General features: G+C 42.7%; 1 protein-coding gene across 3 annotated transcripts in view; it reads left to right on the plus strand.

Moving 5' to 3' along the window:
* Positions 1–18241, plus strand: part of PAK3 (p21 (RAC1) activated kinase 3) — a 187887-nt gene extending 169646 nt beyond the window's left edge. For all 3 annotated transcript variants that reach the window (XM_050965163.1, XM_050965162.1, XM_050965164.1), the window contains 7 exons: positions 494–542; positions 8080–8192; positions 9200–9317; positions 10103–10202; positions 10660–10856; positions 16477–16614; positions 17308–18241. In XM_050965163.1, the coding sequence (XP_050821120.1) occupies positions 494–542; positions 8080–8192; positions 9200–9317; positions 10103–10202; positions 10660–10856; positions 16477–16614; positions 17308–17397 (805 nt within the window). In that variant the 3' untranslated portion in view covers positions 17398–18241. The remainder of the gene's footprint in view (positions 1–493; positions 543–8079; positions 8193–9199; positions 9318–10102; positions 10203–10659; positions 10857–16476; positions 16615–17307) is intronic.
* The last annotated feature ends 837 nt before the right edge of the window (positions 18242–19078 follow it).

The following is a 19078-nucleotide window of genomic DNA, read 5'->3' on the forward strand; positions in this document are numbered from 1 at the left end:
GAAGCCTATAAAGTGTACCCCTAAATCATCTGGAGGGGACACAGGTAGAGCTGATTGGGAGATGTATCTTATTTCCTGCAATAACAAAACAGAAGTAAATGAAAATTTTTCAATTTTTGTCACAATTTGGATGTGTAAAATAATTTGGGTTTTGGAAGAAAAAAAAACCTCTGAACATTTTTTAGTTTTGCATTTTAAAAAAAGGAAAAACAATAAAAACCATTTTTCATAGAAAAAAATGCTTTTTTTTTTTTTTTAGGCCAGGTCTAGTCACAACAAATGACTCAGGTTGCTCCTTTCACTCAGGTGCTGAGCTTGGGATTTTATCTTGCATCCTTTGCATGGTGCGGTGGCTTATTGTACACAGCTCAATACTGTGTTGGCTGAATAAATGTATTTTGTAAACATCTTAGGCGGAGATATGGTGCATGCATTTAACTTTGCTCTAAGGCACTGGACATCTCCTCACTTCTTGGCTGCTGTTTTTTTCTAGGGCATCGGGCACTGTTTATACAGCAATAGACATTGCCACAGGACAAGAGGTGAGTGCTAATATTAAATCCAGATTCTTATGTAATTCTTCAATATATTTTCTTTTATCATGAATATTATGTCGTGCTCATTATTCACATATAGCTTAACATTAAGGTATCAGTTCCTTTGCTTTGCTATTGATTTAAATAGCACCAGAATCTCACCTTTAGTATGGCCAGTTGTTAAGTGGAATATTTTCCCTACCTACTCTTTCCTCAAACAAGTTCTTGCATCCTTTTAAATTTTATCTGTCGCAACTAGCAACCTAGACTATTCCAGCATTCCTGGTTCTATTGCTGTATAGAGCGAAATCTGTAAAGGCATCCCAGATAGCCCTTATGGTGATTTACACATAGTTTTTGTTACTGATTTAACTACACTGGTTTTAGAAATTGATATAGGTAAATCTGTGTGATCCTGTAGTGTGGAAGCAGTTTACCAGTATAAAGGTATTTATATCAAAAGAGCTTATATCTGTAAATTTACAACAGAAAAAACTTGTGTAGATCAGACTTTAGATTAGGGAGAAATATAGATTGTGCATCCTCTAACCTAGCTACAGTCTTATGGATAACCCCAGGCTTGAAGATACCCAGGGTTTGTCAAACAGTTCAGCCCATCTCTAATTGGTATTAGGAATAAATATGGTTCATTGCAGTGATCTGAGAAAATTGTCCAATAGCATTATTAAGTACTGCCAGAAAGCATAACCAGAAAGAGTATGAAAAGAGAAGTTATATCCTGCACGGAAGGACATGCTAGCTCTGTCTTAATTACTGAATGTATTAACACAACAACCTGTTGTAAGATTAGCTGATGGATGTTTCCGTCACTTGGTTCCAATTTATCTTAATAATTGATTCAACTATAGTAATAACACTTAACACTTATCTACAGCACTTTTCATCTTCAAAGTGCATTGTAAATATTAATTAAAGACAGAGCATTATTAAGCCACAATTTTATATTTTAGTGACATTGAGGTTGGTTGACCCAGACCATTAAAAACAAGAAAACTCAAAATTAAAGGTAAAGATCTGCCTTAAAACATCCATTTATGCTTAGGTCATGTCTCACAGTACAAGACACTACACAGTGATCTAAGCGTGACCTTGCAATAGCTGGTCACGGTGCGGGGAGTGGAGAATGAATGAGATCTTAAATTAAGAATGTCTTGACTTTGAAATTCCCAAGTTTTGCTACTTTTAGTTGTCACCTTCATGTTCATTTCTTTTTTTTTTTCCAAAGCAAAGTTTTTTAAATTATATAAAATCCTGTATAAAGGTCAACATTTGCAAGATTAGGTGACTAAAGTGAGACCCCTAAAGCTATATTTAGACATTCAAATAAAAATGGCATGATTTTCAGAGGTGCTGACCCGCAAAGCATCCAGTGACTTCTCTCAGGATCAGACTTAGGCTATGTCTAGACTACCCGCCGTATCGGCGGGTTAAAATCGATTGCTCGGGGATCAATATATCGCGTCTCATCTAGATGCGATATATCGATCCCCGAGCGCACTTATATCGATTCCAGAACTCCACCAACCCCAACGGAGTTTCGGAATTGACAAGGGGAGCCGCGGACATCGATCCCGCGCAGTGAGGACGAGTGAGTAATCCGATCTTAGATATTCGACTTCAGCTACGTTATTCACGTAGCTGAAGTTGCATATCTAGGATCGATTTCCCCCCGTAGTGTAGACCAGCCCACAAACACATTAAACTGATTGTGTCACTAATATACAGTAATGGGATTTGTATAAGGGTTCCTGTACCCTTTAGAATGGTTTAGAATAATTAACGTCTACCATGAAAATACATGTTTAGGCCCCAATCCTGCAAACGTCTACACACGCGCTTAATTTAATCACAGAAATAATCCCATTGAACGACTGCTCATGTGCTTAACTTTAAGCGCATGTATAAGTGCTTGGAGTATTGGGACCTTACCCTGTTCTTGTGGGAGGGGTCTATTTGAGGTGCCTTATTTGGATGCCTTACAGTTCCTGCTCACCTGCATTCCAGGGGAGCGATTTCTTAACCAGGTCCAAAGAGGCCAACACAGACCTGGAGTAGTGGCCATGAAGGGCTGCTTGTCCCAGGTTAGATAGGCTAGATTTCATTCATTCCCCATTCAAACCCTTTGTTTTTTGAGATGGAGTGAATTTTGCCTCCGGTGCGTATTATAGATGGGCCAGATAACGGTTGCCTGACATTTCCTGTTATAAGCCCCTGTTTTCAGTTGCCAGAGATCTGCTGCAGGCTACATTATCTCTGAAATTTTTTTAGACAAAATGGTTCAGCCATCTCTGAGAATGAGGCTATTGAAAACTGCATTATTTTGTCCATGTTTAAAAATTCTGGCAACCTTTTCTTTGAGAATATCTAGTATCTCCATGCTTTGGAGCAGGGACTTGAAATTTGGCCTTTCTATCAGGGATGTGCCTTTGCAACCCATTTGATAATCTGCTCAAATCTGGCAGTGTTATAAGTGTTTGAAAAATCACTACGTGCGCTCAGTAGAGATGTCTTAGATTTTTAGCAGTTCAGTTCCCCCAAATTCTGTTGCGCTGGGCATGCTCCAGCTGGGGGTTGAGTAGCACTTTCTTTGAAGTTGCTGTTGTGGGCTGGGTCCCAGGGATGAAAGCAGGGAGATGATTACCACTCCCGCACGCCCAACTCTGGGTCCAGGCAGTGTGGAGAAGGAAGCTGCCTGATTCAAATGTGGAGGGGACAAGAGCCAGGCGTGGGGTGAGGGTTAGGAGTAGATTCAGACAAGGAGAGTGGTGGATGGGGAGGAAAAGGGGAAACAGGGAGTAGGGGTTGGGGGGAAACTGGGACTGGCTGGGCAAAGCGTGTGAGACTGGGATCTGGGTTGGGGAAGACTGGGACTGGCTGTGCAAGGAGACTGAGACTGGAAACCAGTGTGCAGGGGGAGAACTGGGACCAGCTGTGCAAGGAGAGTGCGACAAAGTGTTGGGGAGAAGGGGGAGACTGAATGAAGATCCCATGGAGGAAGACAATGGGGAGGGGGAACTTAGCAAGGGAGAGGTGGGAAGGTGACGGAAGGCCAGGGGTGGGAGGGAAGGAGATAGATTGGATGAGAAGCCAGGTTAGGTGAACTGGGATTGGCTGGGCAAGGAGACTGGGAACACAGGGGAGCAGGGCCGTCCTTAGGCATAGGCAGAATAGGCAGCCGCGTAGGGCCTCACTCTGCCTGGGGGCATCACTCTGCAGGCAGCCCAGACAGTGTAGAAGCAGGGCTGCTGGGTCCTAGAGAGAGCCGAATGCAGCACAGTCTGAGGAATGGGATTGGCTGCTGGGGTCTCTGGGAAGGGGAGGGGGTAGGGGTTGGGGAAGGAGCTCACCTGTGAGTGTGACTCTTTCCCCTCGGCTGAGGTGAGGTGAGGCAGGCTCTGTGGCTCTGGAACCAGTATCCTTTGTTGTCCCCCATAACATCCATTCTTCTCCCCCCCGCCCCATGGAGCACCCCCTCCTTTCTCCCTCCTCCCCAGGAGCAGCCCTCTCTTTCTCCTCCCTCCCCTCTGCTGCCTGCTGAGTAATGAAAGTGAAAGTAACTCACTTCCTGGGCAGCGAGCCAGGTTTGGAATGTCACACAGGGCTGGGTTGGGGTTAGCCAGATATGTGAAAAATCAGGACAAGGGGTTGCGGTAGGGTGAGCAGATATCCCTATTTTATAGAGCCATTCCTGATATTTGGGGTCTTTTTCTTATATAGGCTCCTTTTACCCCCCACCCTCACCCCCACTGCTTGTCCTGATTTTTCACACTTGCTGTCTGGTCACTCTAGGTGAGGGTAATTGGTGCCTATATAAGACAAAGCCCCAAATATCAGGACTGGCCCTATAAAGTCAGGACGTCTGGATCTGGCCACCCTAGCTGGGGAGCGCCTCTCCCCGAGCTGGCAGCTGCCAGCGATCCATCTCATCCGGGGGGAGCTGCACAGGGCAGGATGAGCTGCTGTGGCTCCATGGGTGACCTGTCTGAGATCCGATGCTGTGCTAACTTCACCATGGTCCGTAAGGCTGGTGATGGTGCCCATTGGCGTGTGATTGCACCTGAGGGTTTGCTGCTTCTGTTGCCACTCTGCACCCCAAGAGGTGGATTTTAGGGTCTATTGCAGCTGTTGGACCAGCAGGCTGGGGGGTGAGCCAAGCATGAAAGCAGTACTGTGTTGCCATTTAGATTGTCATTTAACAACTTTGTTTGCCAAAAATTCTTGCTAACAATCCTGAATCCAATTTCAATATTTTTTTTAAAAAAAATCAATATCTTAGCCAAAAACAGAAAATTAAATTGTTGACAATTATTAGTGACAGGTTTGGTTTGAGGCAGGGAGTGGGCCAGTTTTCATCAGAGAAACAAAAAATGTTGACTGACTTTCCTATAGCCTGTTACTCCTGATAAGAACCCTCCAACAACTGTAATATGCTCATCTCCTTACTAGTGTATAAAGCAGGGGTCGGCAACCTACGGCACACGTGTCAAAGGTGGCAGGTGAGCTGATTTTTGATGGTATGCAGCAGCAGGCTGAGCGGCTCAGCCCATCACTGCTCTGGGGTTCCGGCTGCTGCCCTATTGCCAACTGGCATACCAGCCGTTGGCCCCACTCAGCACCTGCTGCTGGCCTGGGGACCCCCAAGGAACCCCAGGCTGGCAGTGGACTGAGCAGGCCAGCTGAACCACTCAACCTGCTGTCAGCCTGGGGTTCCATTCACTCAGCTGGCAGAGGGCTGAGTGGGCTGGTGGCGGGCTGAGCAGGGCCGGTGGGGGGTTGAGTGGCTCAGTCTGCTGCCAGTCTGGGGTGCCAGCAGCACTCAGCCTACTGCTACTCCGGGGTTCCGGCTGCCGGCCCCTTGCCAGTCAGGAGCTCAGCCGCCAGCCCCACTCTGCCTCCTGCCAGCCTGGGTGAGCAGAATCCCAGGCTGGTAGCGGGCTGAGGGGGGGTTGGCGGCCGAGATCCTGGCTGGCAGGAGTTGGTGGTCAGAACCCTAGACCAGCAGCGGGCTGAGCAGGGCCTGGGATCCTTATCTAGAGTTCCAGTCACCAACCCGCTGCCGGTTTGGGGTTTCATTTACTCAGCTGGCAGTGGCTTGAGTAGGACCGGTGGCCAAGACCTCAGATAATAACAATAGTTTATTTATATAATATAGACATAGAGAGAAACATTCTACAAACATTAAAATGTATTACTGGCACGAGAAACCTTAAATTACAGTGAACTTGGCACACCACTTCTGAAAGGTTGCTGACCCCTGGTATAGAGTGACCATATGTTGTACTAAGATTCTCCTGCTTTTTTTTTTCCCTGTGAGTCAGTATAACTTTTGCCAGCCCAGAAGTTGGGCAGCCAATGTTTTACGTTTTCACAATGTTTTCTCCAACTTTCATAAAGTAAATACATAGTTAATATGAGTTAAAAAGGCCAGGGACACTTCTTTGTGAAGAATCTGTACAGCAGATCATGCCCATAGACGATCCAGAAAAGAAATCTGAGGTTGAATTTTTTAATGTTGTGAGGGATAAAGCAGTATCTGCTGTTGATGAAAGGTTTAATATCTTGCAAGTACACCATGAACAGTTTGGATTTTTGTATGACATAACTAAATTCAACGAAATAGGAAAACAAGAGCAACTAATGACAAAGTGCAAGAACCTAGAGAGCCTCCTGAAGCACGGTGATAGTTTTGATTTAAATTGACTTGAACTGTACAAAGAATTGAGTACACTGTCATCAATGTTGCCACATGCAAAATCGGTGATGGACATTGTACAGTTTATTCATACCCGCAAACTTGTTGACATATATCCTAATGTGTACATTGCCACTTGTATTCTACTCACAATTCCTGTAACAGTAGCATCAGGAGAACGGAGTTTGTCAAAACTAAAGCTCATTAAAAACTATCTCCGCTCTACCATGAATCAGGAACGCTTAACTGGTCTTGCTATTCTTGCAATCGAACAAGACACGACTTTGTCTTTGTCATACGATGACATTATTACTGATTTTGCAGCCAAAAAAGCCAGAAAGATTGCTTTTAATTAAAAACAAATCTTGTTTCAATACCTCTTCATATAAATTTCCAATAAATTTTTGATAAATTAAAAAAAAATATTATTTGCATCATTCTGTCATATCAGAATTTTTTCTATAGTGCTGCTTCTTTAGTGCTAGTCCATCAGCATTACAGTGTGCTTAATTAAGTTAAACTGGTTTTAATAACGTGAATGTGGCAAGTTTTCTAATACTGTAAGCTTATGTTTGTGTTGCTAAGAGCAGATCAGGCACAGGGGCACCAGTTTAATAATCTCGCCTAGGGCACCATAAATCCTAAGGCCGGCCCTGCAGGGGAGGGTGAAGACTGGGAGTGGAATGGAGAGTCTAGATGGGGAGACTAAGACAGGTTGGTCATGGAGAGTGGAACTGGGATAAGAAGCCTGATGAGTGGAGACTGGGACTGGGTAGGTGAAGAGAATGGGACTGGGATGAGCAACCAAGATGGGGAAGAAGAGACAAGCCCGGGTAGGGGCAGTTCAGAGGACATGGCAAAAGAAGTCATACTTGGGGCAGATATGGGCAGAAGAATCTGCAGTCTGAGATGGAACCCAAGCTTTGCCTCTAACCATTCCTCTGCTATTGACAAACATCTGTGAAACCTGCTGGCAAAGTATATCATTCCCTTCTAACACTGGTCACAAAGAGGATGACAATCGAATTTTGCTATCAGCTACTTCATTAGCTCAAGTGGCAGAGTTCTGTGTGGTGGCTCTAGAGGTTCTAACCCTGCTGATGACCTACCTTGGTGCCAGTATGATGCTATGTGATGGACTGTCTGGGTGGTGAGGGTTACAGGTTTTTGTTTGTTTGTTTGTTTTTTACAAACCTAGAAAATTGCACACAAGACTTCATTAAAAGACTGTTATTTAGGTTGCCAAATCAAGCACTCAAGTTAGGAAATGCCAGAATTAAGTATGTCTCTTCTGCCTTAATAATGTTCTTTTAATGTCACTTTTTGTATGAATTTGATATACGCATTTTATATAATTTATGTAAGGGGAATAAATAATCTTCCCTGGGGAGAATAGTTATTGAACTTGTATTGTTGCCATACTATTGCAAGATGGTTTTATTTTTTTATTTTACTCAAAGTACCAAGATCACTTATTACTTGCAAAAATGAATGCAATGAATTGAGGCCATTTTGGAATAAGCTAGGACCTGCAGAATGTTAATGATATTAAGTAGCAGATACCATTTTTAAGGCCGTTTTATGTACCTTGCACAATAAGACATGTAAGGCCGTATACTCTGCAATTGGCACCCAAGTAACGGTGAAGTAGTGTGAATTTCAAAGTATAAAGCGTAGTATTGCAGTGCAAGTTACTGAGCACTAATGCCTAATAAAAGGCCAGTTTGGTATAGTTCTCAGCTCCCCTGAAACATACAGTCTCAAACACGTTTATTTCTTTTTCATTCATTGATGTTATTCACCTTAATATGTAACAAAATGTCATTGTAGGTGGCCATAAAGCAAATGAATCTCCAGCAGCAGCCTAAAAAGGAACTAATTATTAATGAAATCCTGGTCATGAGGGAAAATAAGAACTCTAACATTGTTAACTATTTAGACAGGTAAGTTGTGCCAGTCATTAGCATTGTAGAGCTTGTTTGTATACGGTGCGTCAAAGATTTAGCCAGACCATTTTTTAAAAAAATTTGTGTGTAAATGACCATTTGTGCACACAAAGCTGATCACTGAACATAAGGATCCATTTACACAAGCATACAGAAAACTCTCCTTCATGTGTGCATGTGAAAGATTCCTGCAAATGATGTAGACATAAGTTTTGAAGATTTTGACCAGCATGTGCCTTTACTGAAAACAGTATCAATAACTACAGAAATCTGCACATTTTATTAGTAGGACACATTCTTCCTATTTTATAAAGTGGGCACTGGCAAATAGTGATAGAATCTATGTCAACTGGTGCTTCCCACTAGGATACCATTCATGTAATTTCAGTGAAGACTAGATTCCTGTTGGGATTTTTTTCATTTTTTTTAAAATGTTCATGTTTAAAGCACTTCAGAAACTGATGCCTTGTCACTTTTAAAATTGTTTTTGTATATCCATGGATGCTTCAAAAATGCACTAAAAAATGTTCTTGCTGTATTGTCACTTCTTTGCCTCTGAAAAACGTTACAGCTACAGCTGGATTGTGTTTTCTGCAGACAGCACATGAAGGATTTCCTTTCCCTGTCTTTATATTATTCAAGGTTTTCCAAACTATTGATCAAATTCCATCTTCAGACACCATTGGCTGCTGTGCATCTTATACCTCTTGGCGTTAATGGTTGTATTACAAGTAATGTGAGATGGCCTAGTTTAACATTCTTGACGTTTTCTAAATTCCATTTTTACTATCTAAAGCCTGCTGTATAATTAAAGTATTGCCTGTAACATATTACCTTTTCATTTGGACTATGCACATTCTTCTAACACTGTGAACTGTTAATTATATCTGGTTATCAATGAAAAATGCCAAATAGGCAAAGTCATCTGTGAGTTTCTTTTTGTTAAAACAGCTCTGTAAATAGTTGTGCTTACTGATGGTGGTGTCTTCATTTGCTTGTTTCAGCTACCTGGTAGGCGATGAACTTTGGGTAGTTATGGAGTACTTGGCAGGAGGCTCTTTAACGGACGTTGTTACAGAGACCTGTATGGATGAAGGACAGATAGCAGCTGTCTGTAGGGAGGTAAGAGGTGCCATGCATGGATGTGCTTGCTGGGATAGTGTGTAATGGTGTGGTGAGAATGTAAAGGATAAACAAAGATGCATTTTGAGATAAGTTATCTTTTTAATATTGGAGAAGGAAGAGCATCTTAAAGGAAATCAGATCTATGATCTGCTGAAAAATGTCATCCTTGTAATAAAGTTCAGTTCTGATGGCACTTGTTAGTGATTTGGTAGTGTTTAGCTTTGCTTCTTTGAATGTTTACCTGCGGTAATTCAGCAGTGCACCTTATTCCTTGGCCTTTAAAGGGAAATAGTCTTGCCACGGAATGTAAAAAACTGCCAGTAAAAACAAATGCTAATTTGTTCAAGTATGAGAAATGACATGACTAAAAAATATTTTAAAATCTGCTGTAGGTTGTAACCCCAAAGTCTTTGTCATGCAACATTTTGCCAATAGTGATCCAGTTCATACTGAAAGAACTTTTTTTCTTTTCTGGCAAATAAGAGTTTGTCATATAGGAAAGAGATGGCAAAATTCACTGTAGCAGCAATCATTCCGTCTGTGCTTCCAGGGTATAGTCTGTAACAATAATTGACATTTCTACTTCAAAATCAAATGTGCCTTCATTTAGAAAGTTATTATTCTAATAGTGTTGAAGCAGCAAGCTACTTCACTTGACAGCACAATATTAAGCCATTACTCACAATTCATCTAGAAATTACATCTTTTAACGATATTTTTATCCTCCCATATAATGAAATCAGGCCATTAATTTTTACCTTTATGTTCCTTTTTTATATCAGTGCCTGCAAGCGCTGGATTTCTTGCATTCAAACCAAGTGATCCATAGAGACATCAAGAGTGACAACATTCTTCTCGGGATGGATGGATCTGTCAAATTGAGTAGGTGTTCTTATTCAGGTGGCATTATTCCAGTGGTGGTTGTGGAATTGCTAACTGACTGTTAGTTATCGGAAGGAAGTGATAGTACATTGGCCACTGCAGCCAAGGAATGTTTCGTTTTAGAACAATTTTAAAACCACGGGGAAATCTCAGAACCTCGGAATTTTGAGGTGACTCAAAACTATTTGACTGTGTTCGGAGCCCAGAGTTCTGATCTAAGGGCCTGAAAGACATGGAGTTTCTCACATTAATAAGAACTGTAGAGTCCGACTTTGTTAAAAGAACGGAAACAGTCAAATTCTATAGTTGTTTGGCTATATTCTGTTATGTAAGCAAGAGCATGGCCATGTTTCCAGCCAGAAACCTTGATGCATTCTTGTGCGGAGAATGGAATATTTGTATTTGTTTGCTTCATAGCCCAAGTTGGTGTTAACAGTATTTTTTTCTTTCTCTGCAGCTGATTTTGGGTTTTGTGCTCAGATCACACCTGAGCAGAGCAAACGGAGCACAATGGTGGGGACTCCCTACTGGATGGCACCGGAAGTAGTGACAAGGAAAGCATATGGCCCCAAAGTTGACATCTGGTCATTAGGGATCATGGCAATAGAAATGGTGGAAGGAGAACCCCCGTACCTTAATGAAAATCCTCTCAGGGTAAGGTGCAAGCGGAATCATATAGCACTGTCATTCTATACTGTCCCACTTTTAGATGCAAAATCCTGTCCAAACCACACAAGCTCGATATTGTTTCAGCAGTATCATTGCAGCATACCAGTATGCACTGTTGCTATAGGCACATAAATGAGGGCACGTCAGAAGATAAGTGACATGGAGTTATTCTCAGTATGTGTCATTTTTGCCTTCAAGGCTGCTAAAAAATTCTCAGTATGTCTGCTTGTTTTCTGAAAGCTCCTTCTGCTGTAGCTCTGATGACAAGAACCTTTCTGAGTCCAAGTTTCTCCAGCTGCTGGAGTGTTGTGAAAAGAATTTCAAACAGAACAGGGGCAGGGGGTGAATTTTCCCAAACACAGATCAGTGTATATTTGTTAAATAAATGAAATGCCTTATCTTATAGTGAAATCTGTAATTACTTATTAGTAAGTGCAGTTTTAAAGTTATGTTTTAACACAAATATTGGTAGTAAAAAAGTTGGGGCATTTATACTATGGAACAGTTTACATTTTTGTCCTAAGAAATTTAGTCCTTTCCTATGTTAATCAATTTGCATATTAAATGAGTGAATATTAAGGGACAATCTTACATAATTGTATGACTGAACCCAGTTAAACACTGGTCTCCTTCCCTGGGGTGGATTCCTGGAGTGGTACAGCAGCCCACGTTTACCTGAGGAAGTACAGCTTGTATCTCCTATCCCTGTGTGGCATGAGGAGGAATTCAGACCATGGATTAACATTTCATAAATAATTCTAGATTTACGTAGAGAGAATATCAGAACAAAGCATGGCCTCTAGGTTCTCTCCTAGGGTACGTCTATGCTGCAGCAAAAAACCTGCAGCACCAAGTCTCAGGCCCTGGGTCAGTTGGCTCAGGCAATGGGTAGGGTTGCCAGTTTTGGTTCGACGTATTCCTGGAGGTTTCATCACATGACAATCTTTAATTCCTGGAGACTCCAGGAAAGTCCTGGAGGGTTGGCAACCTTAGCAGTGGAGTCAAACATTGCAATGTAGACACCTGGGCTTGGGCTGTAGCCCAGGCTCTGAGACCCTGCCCCCTTATGGGGGCTTAGAGCCCAGGCTCCAGCCCAAGTCCAAATATCTGCACTTCATTTGTATAGCCCCGTGAGTTCAGGTCCCACAAGCCAGCGTCAGCTGACCCAGGCCAACCTTGGTCATGCCGCAGGCCTCTTATTGCAGTGTAGACATGCTCGTATGTTCTGATCTGTGATATCCAGCCTGCACACATCAGCACACAGACCGCTGTCTCTTAACGAACAGGTAGATGAACAAAAATAACGTTGGAGGCGAAACTCTGTTGGTCATCGCCATTAAGGAAAAGAACAATAAGGATGAAGTCGCCCTTAGGGCTTTAACAAACTTGACGTTGCAGAGCCTTTTGCAAAAGGTTCTCGATTCTTTTGGAAAGCCACAGTTTGTGGGTATGCGGTGCTAAGTGTGGAAGGGCTTCACGGTGGGCTTTCCTTCGCTTGTACACAATAATTTGCACCTGCAGACTGCTTCCGTCCAGTGCTTTCTGCACCACTTCACAGAGGCACTGTGGGGGAAGGGACATGGCGAGTGGATTGATAATTGCTAAGTGGGAACCCCACCTCCAAAAGGCCAGGGCAGTGGACGCTGTTACTGCAGCCCTGGTGCTAAAGCAGTGGCTTCTGAGCAGAACCAGATGTGCTCTGCTCCTTTGTGGGCAGAATGATTCCATACCCCATCATCTTCCTCAGGGAACCCTTGCAGAAACCTTCATGCCCAGGATTTGGCCCAAAATCTGGCAAGGAAAAGTAGCATTACTGAAGTCTCCAGCTGGCCCTCTGAAATGCAGCTGATTTTCACCTGCTGCAGTCTCCCTAATGTATGATATCAGCGAGCAGATTAGGATTCCTCTAGAAGCTGCAAATCAATTATTGCAAAGCTAATTAGGCTTCTCGTCAGTGACTGCATTCAAATTCAGTTATACCTCTTCCCACCCAGGTTAAATCAAAGAGGTGGTCTCTCTCCCTGCTGAAGTTACGATTTCTTGGCAAACTCTAGTTCCCGGAAGTAAACTCTTCGAGGCATCCTCAGTGACGGGTCCATGCCTCTGAAACCAACTCCCATGGGTGGTTTGGGAAGCTTCTAGGCATAGACCTGTTTGGCCAATTTGCTGGCAGATTTATAGGTCATTGTAATGCTTGTGTTTAAGGGTTTGTCTGTGTTCAGGGAGTTCTGCAAAGCTTTAAACTGAAGGGTTGATACTTTATTTTGTGAATAATTGTTTTAATAATGCAAGGTACCCAGGTGCTTTAGTTGCTGGCACCAATATAAATGTATAAATACATAATAAAGGCATTTAAAGGTCATTAATCATGGACAGAGTTAATAGCCATCCTGATGCAAAAGCCTGTGTCATTTCCCAGGCGCAGGGGAAACGCATTCCACTTTGAACTACAAGTGTTCAGAGACAGTCTATGACACATGTGCCCTTTTCTGGCCTCTGGAGATCCTAATTTGCTTGCAGTTTCATGAATACAGCCTGCAATAGTGTTACTCTCTTTTCACAGTGATTTTCACTGTGCCAAACGTGTACTCAGGCCCTGAGATACAAGCCTGAGTGCTCAAAACCCCAATATACTTTTAAATCCATGTTGGATCTCCCAAGCTTCACTTAAAAAAACCCACTTTCCTTCTTTTTTATCTGTGAGTCACCTGTTGCACTAATTGCGTTAGTTTTCATCACAAATTGCAAAATATTTCTAGAGTGCTTTGGACACTACAGTTCCCAGCCTGAGAGTCCTCATAAGTTGATCCTAATACACGTGGGCATGATATGTGACCCATATAAGGCTTGTATCTAATTTTCCCAAATCGCAGCTATAACTATCTGCAGAATCCTTCCTGTTTTTTTCTCTATGCCAAATGCTTACTGCCCCTTTGCAGTTCAGTTACTACCAATGTGAAATCTGCTCACTTCCTACATACTGGACATTCTTTTCCTGCCCTACTTTGCAAGACATAAATGATACAATTCCCTCCTTTCCCACTTCCCCTGAAATATTAAAAAAGTGGAATGCCTGGCTAAGGATAACTATTCCTCATGACTCACGTATTGTGATGAAATCAGCACAGTGAGTCAGCTTCTAAAAGAGCTACTGCATTTAACCTGCAGCTCCTGTTTGACTTGGAATTCAAAACAGGGCAGATGCAACTCATATATCGATACTAAGCCTACAGCAAACAGAAGGGGGTCAGTAAGCTTTAAAATCCATTGGAAACAAAAAGTCATCTGACCTCTTGAATATCTCCAGTCTGGATGGAGTCATTTAGGTGATAAAAGCTGAAAATGATCAGTTCAGCTATGAACTCGGCAGTCCTCAGACACAGTGGCACAAATTTGAACAATACCAGTGTTAATCCATAGATAGCCGCGAAGTCGAATTTACCGTGGATGGATAGTGGTATAAATCAAACCTGAATCTGTCCTGACATTCTAGGTACCCTCTAAGATCAAAGCAAATATCTGCTTGTGTGCTCTAAAACGGTAACTTTTAGGCCTAGGAAGCCTCGCTCTATGTTTAAGATGGTTAAAAAAAGGGGATTTGGTGACTCTCTGTTTGAATGCTAATAGGACAGAAATGGTACTATTTTAACAGAAACATTTTGGGGGGGGATTTCCAGGCCTCCTCCTATTCTGAAAGTCCAAGTGCGAAGAGATGGTAGGGTTCCGTAGGTCCCTTTTGTAACCTACTAAAGGATTCAAAGTGTCAATGTCATAAGAACATCCTGTAGTGACATAATAGGCTTGTGCTATAGGTTTTCAACTTTCTAGGCCTCGATCACAAGTGAAATGTGTCTAATGATCTTCACTCAGGCCTCATTGGGTATGTTCCCTTCGCAGGATATCCAGAACAAACATATTGCGTTTTGCAGAGCAGAATGAAAGTATAAGATATTGTTAGAGGTCCATGAATGTGTCCTCAACTCATGACAAACCTATCCTGCTCCCTATCCAGAAGCATTAAGGACTGTATTTTCAAATATGAACGGACACAAATGCATGTGCAGTTGTGTGCCATGCTTCTATTTGCTGATGATGTGATTGTGTGCACAAACTGAGTATTTGTGCACTCAAATGGCCCAGTGACTGCTTAGTCAGGGCTCCACGGAACTTGCTGTGGAGTTCAACCCTTGCCACTGAATTCTTAGCTTGCTTCAGAATCTTAGCTTTCACCTTTATTTTTATTTTGTTCCAGTTATGTTTCTACGCCTTTGGGTTTGGAAGGTGACCTTGAAAATGTGCAACAAGCATAACGGATATAGTTCTAGCTTTCTGAGTCTTCAGACTCCCTGAAACAATCACTTTTGAAGTGTGAACTATCTCGTTCATCTCAATGGGTTGCATACTCTGAAACAAAGACTACAGTTGAAATGTCTGCATTAACTAGTTAATTTCTTAGCCCTGGTCTACGCTATAGAGTTAGGTAGATGCAAGGCATCTTAAATTGACCTAACGTTGGAAGTGTCTATACTAAAATTTTGCTCCCGCCGATGTAACTCGCTCACTACACCGACTGAATAACTCCACCTCCATGAGAGGTGTAGAGCCAATGTCAATGTAGTTAGGTTGATGCAGTCTCAGTGCAGACACTGCGTTGATTACATCAACTGTTGCTGGCTTTCAGGAGCCATCCCACAATGCCCCACACTGACAATTCAGTCAGTGCAAGCACTGCTGGTGAGGACACACACCGCTGACACAAGGAGCAAAGTGTAGACATGCACAAGTGATATCATTACTATGACAGCTATATGCTGACATAAGTTAGGTCAATTTAATTTTGTATTGTAGACATGCCCCTATACTTTTGCAAAAACATCCAGCTAATGTGCTTAGCCAGCAGTCCCAAACTTCCCTTCCCCTCCCCCTGGTGATCAGAGCCCCATTATCACTTGCCCAGCTGGCAAAACCTTCAGTTTACTCTCTAGCAACTTGTACCATGCAGCTGTCCATCTACTTTGTGTACCTGGTAAGTGGGCATGCAAAATGGGCATGCAATTGTAGGCGTATTTTGAAAATCAAGTCCTAAATTTCCCTATTTTCCTCTCTGAATTGATAACTGGTGCACTGCACTTGAGTTATGATACAAAATCACAGTGATAACCAGTTGTCCAGAATGAATGGAAGTATCTACTGCATCACTCTGTCATATGGAAGCGATGTTTAAGGGAACAGTGAGCACTGCAGAGATGCACTTGAATTATTCCTTGTTTCTTTGAAATATGTGTTTAGACCTGCTCTACACTTTAAATGTTTTGCCAGGGTAGCTATACCAGCAACCTCCACTCCTCCCCCATTGCAGGCACAACTTATGCCAGCAAAAAATTGCTTTTGTTGGGCTAGAAAATGCAATTAGCTATATGGACAAAAGCCATTTATGTGTCTATACTAGGGCTTTTGCCAGCTTAGAAGTGTCACTCAAAAATCACATCTGTAACTGACATTGCTTTGCCAGCGAAAGTTGCAAGTGTAGACCTGGCCTTAAACAGGAATACATATTAGACGTTGAGGTTAATAGGTTAAACCCTCTGGTTTAATGTTTCTCTAGGCTTTGTATCTGATAGCTACTAACGGAACCCCAGAACTTCAAAATCCTGAGAGACTCTCTGCTGTGTTCCGAGACTTTCTGAACCGCTGTCTGGAAATGGACGTAGACAGACGAGGGTCTGCCAAGGAGCTTTTGCAGGTAAAATGGGCACAGGTGTGGGAGGTGATTGCAAATGAAAAGTCTGTGTCAGTGGTGGCATTTGTGTCCTCCAAATATGTAGCCCCACTAGCTATATAAGGAGTTGGTGTAGTCAGATCTTCATAGTGCATTACACTTCAAGCTTGGCACTTTTCACACCAGGAATAGCTGTTCTGTAATGTGTATCATTTTCCTTTTGAGAACAGGTAACGGCATTCAAATGGGGCAGGGGAAAGGGGTGTGTGAGATGGGGCTGATGCTCCTCCACTTACCTGGGTTCAGTTAAGGAGGAAATCCTTTGAAGTTAACCAAATCTGAAACATGGGTGTAAATGAGATGAGAGTCTGGCCTCAGAGATGAGAGGCCAGTGTGCACTCTGTCACCTAGCACCCTGTAGTCTGAATTTTGCCTTCATGCAAAAGGCAACTGATGTGAACTTGCACCTCAGAGATTCTGAATACAGGATCTGGGCCTGCAATAAGATTGGGCCAAATTCATCCCTGGAGTCGCTAGAATTGCACCAGAGATGAATTGGTACTTTGCGTTTTGAAAAGTTCCATAGTATTGTGTCTTTTTAAAATTAGAGCCTAAGTATGGTGCAAGCACCACAAAAAAGCTGCTTGAAAGTTAGGGTAAATGGGCTTTGAATGGAAAATAATGAATAATTTTTCTTTCTGTTTCTGTTTTTAATAGCATCCATTTTTGAAGTTAGCCAAGCCTCTCTCCAGCCTGACTCCTCTCATCATTGCAGCAAAGGAAGCAATTAAGAACAGCAGCTGCTAGCATGGTGGACTGGCTTTACCCCAGGCCAGATCCCTCCAGAGCAGGACTGAATGAAACTCTGTAAAACCTCAATTCTTGTGCTGCAGGACAGGCAGACATAAGGACAAACAAACAGTCACAGTCATGATGGAGGCCAGCTGTTTTCCAGCTCCTTGAGGACTAGAAACCTATCATGTGTCTTCTTCCTGCTCCCTGATTTCTTAATTTATTTCTCAGATGAAACAGGGCCCAAAACCGAGCTGCCAGGCCAGAAATCGCCTTGTTGTCTCAGCCATCTCCACGATCAAACAAACTCAGTAGCGAGACGTCCAGTGACCACCCTATGCATTTCACTGTTAAACGATTGGTTGGTTCTTAAAGATTCACAATCACTTTTCTGAGTGTTTTGGTTTGGTTTGGAATGGAAGAAAGGTCCTCCTGCATTGAGAAACCTCCTCCAGGCTGAGTTGTCTTTTGAATACAATCCATTCGCTAGTATTTGCCCATTCATGGTACTGTTAGATGGTAAGGATGAAAGTGAAAGTGCTTTTCCAACTAAAAATAAATCACCCGCCGAGCAGGAAGAGCATCCTGATGAGATATACGCTTTTGACCGTGAACATACAGAGTTTGGATCCTTGGCAGCATGATTTGTGCAATTAACAATGGTACTTTTGCCTTGGTGAAGTTCTTGTAAACTGAAAAGCAGAAAGGTCAGCAAGTTTGCTCAGAAAGGGCTTGTCTGCTACAAAGCTGTAATATAAATGGCGGCCCAGTCTTGCTAGGTGCTGAATCTCTCCTGCAAAGTGCTCAGCACACAACTTCCCCATAAAGAACAGGAGTACTCGTGGCACCTTAGAGACTAACACATGAAATAAATGTGTTAGTCTCTAAGGTGCCACAAGTATTCCTATTCTTTTTGCGGATACAGACCAACACAGCTGCTACTCTAAAACTTCCCCATCAGTGAGATAGAAGGGCAGTTGAGGACACTCTGCCCCTTTGCAGGCGGGAGGCACTCAGCACCCTGCGGGATTACACCAGCTGTTCATAGCATGAGACCCTAACCAACAGTAGGCTGAAATCTGCTATCAGCTGCCTCCATGCCACTGCAGCCCTATTTAAATTTGGGCTTCAAATGTAATAGAGGGGCAGAATTCAGCCTAATGATTATTTGAACCGAGTTTGCCCATCCTCATGGCTGGCTTGTGACTGCTGAAAAAGGACAGGTAGCATCTGTGACATTCCCAATCAATTAGGCAGCCCAGTGCTCTAAACTGTTACTCCGGTGAGTGCCCCTTAGTCATGTGAATAATCCTATTGAGCTCTGCTGCCAATGCAACAAAAGAAAGTGGAGGAAATGTATTTAACAAGTGGCTTTGTAGTGCCAGTTGAAGGGAGGGAAAGGTAAATGCAGACTAGAGTACATCAATACTCTTAGGTCATAAACTGGGTCAGCCTTTACCTCTACCCTCAGTGCATGCACCAAACTCACCTTAATGCTAGTATGTGTATGTTGAGGAGAGAATAATGGCTGGAAATGACTGAGGATTGTACTGGCTCGTAAATTTATCTGTAAAGGAGCAGAATAGCTTAATTAACAATTTGTATTATGTGAACAGACAGACCTGGTTGGCTTTCACTCAGCAAAATAATATTTGCTGCTGGATTTTAAGGTTAATACTACATTTAAAAATCAAAG

Source organism: Gopherus flavomarginatus, chromosome 8 (genome assembly GCF_025201925.1).
Source record: "Gopherus flavomarginatus isolate rGopFla2 chromosome 8, rGopFla2.mat.asm, whole genome shotgun sequence".
NCBI classification, from domain to species: Eukaryota; Metazoa; Chordata; order Testudines; family Testudinidae; genus Gopherus; species Gopherus flavomarginatus.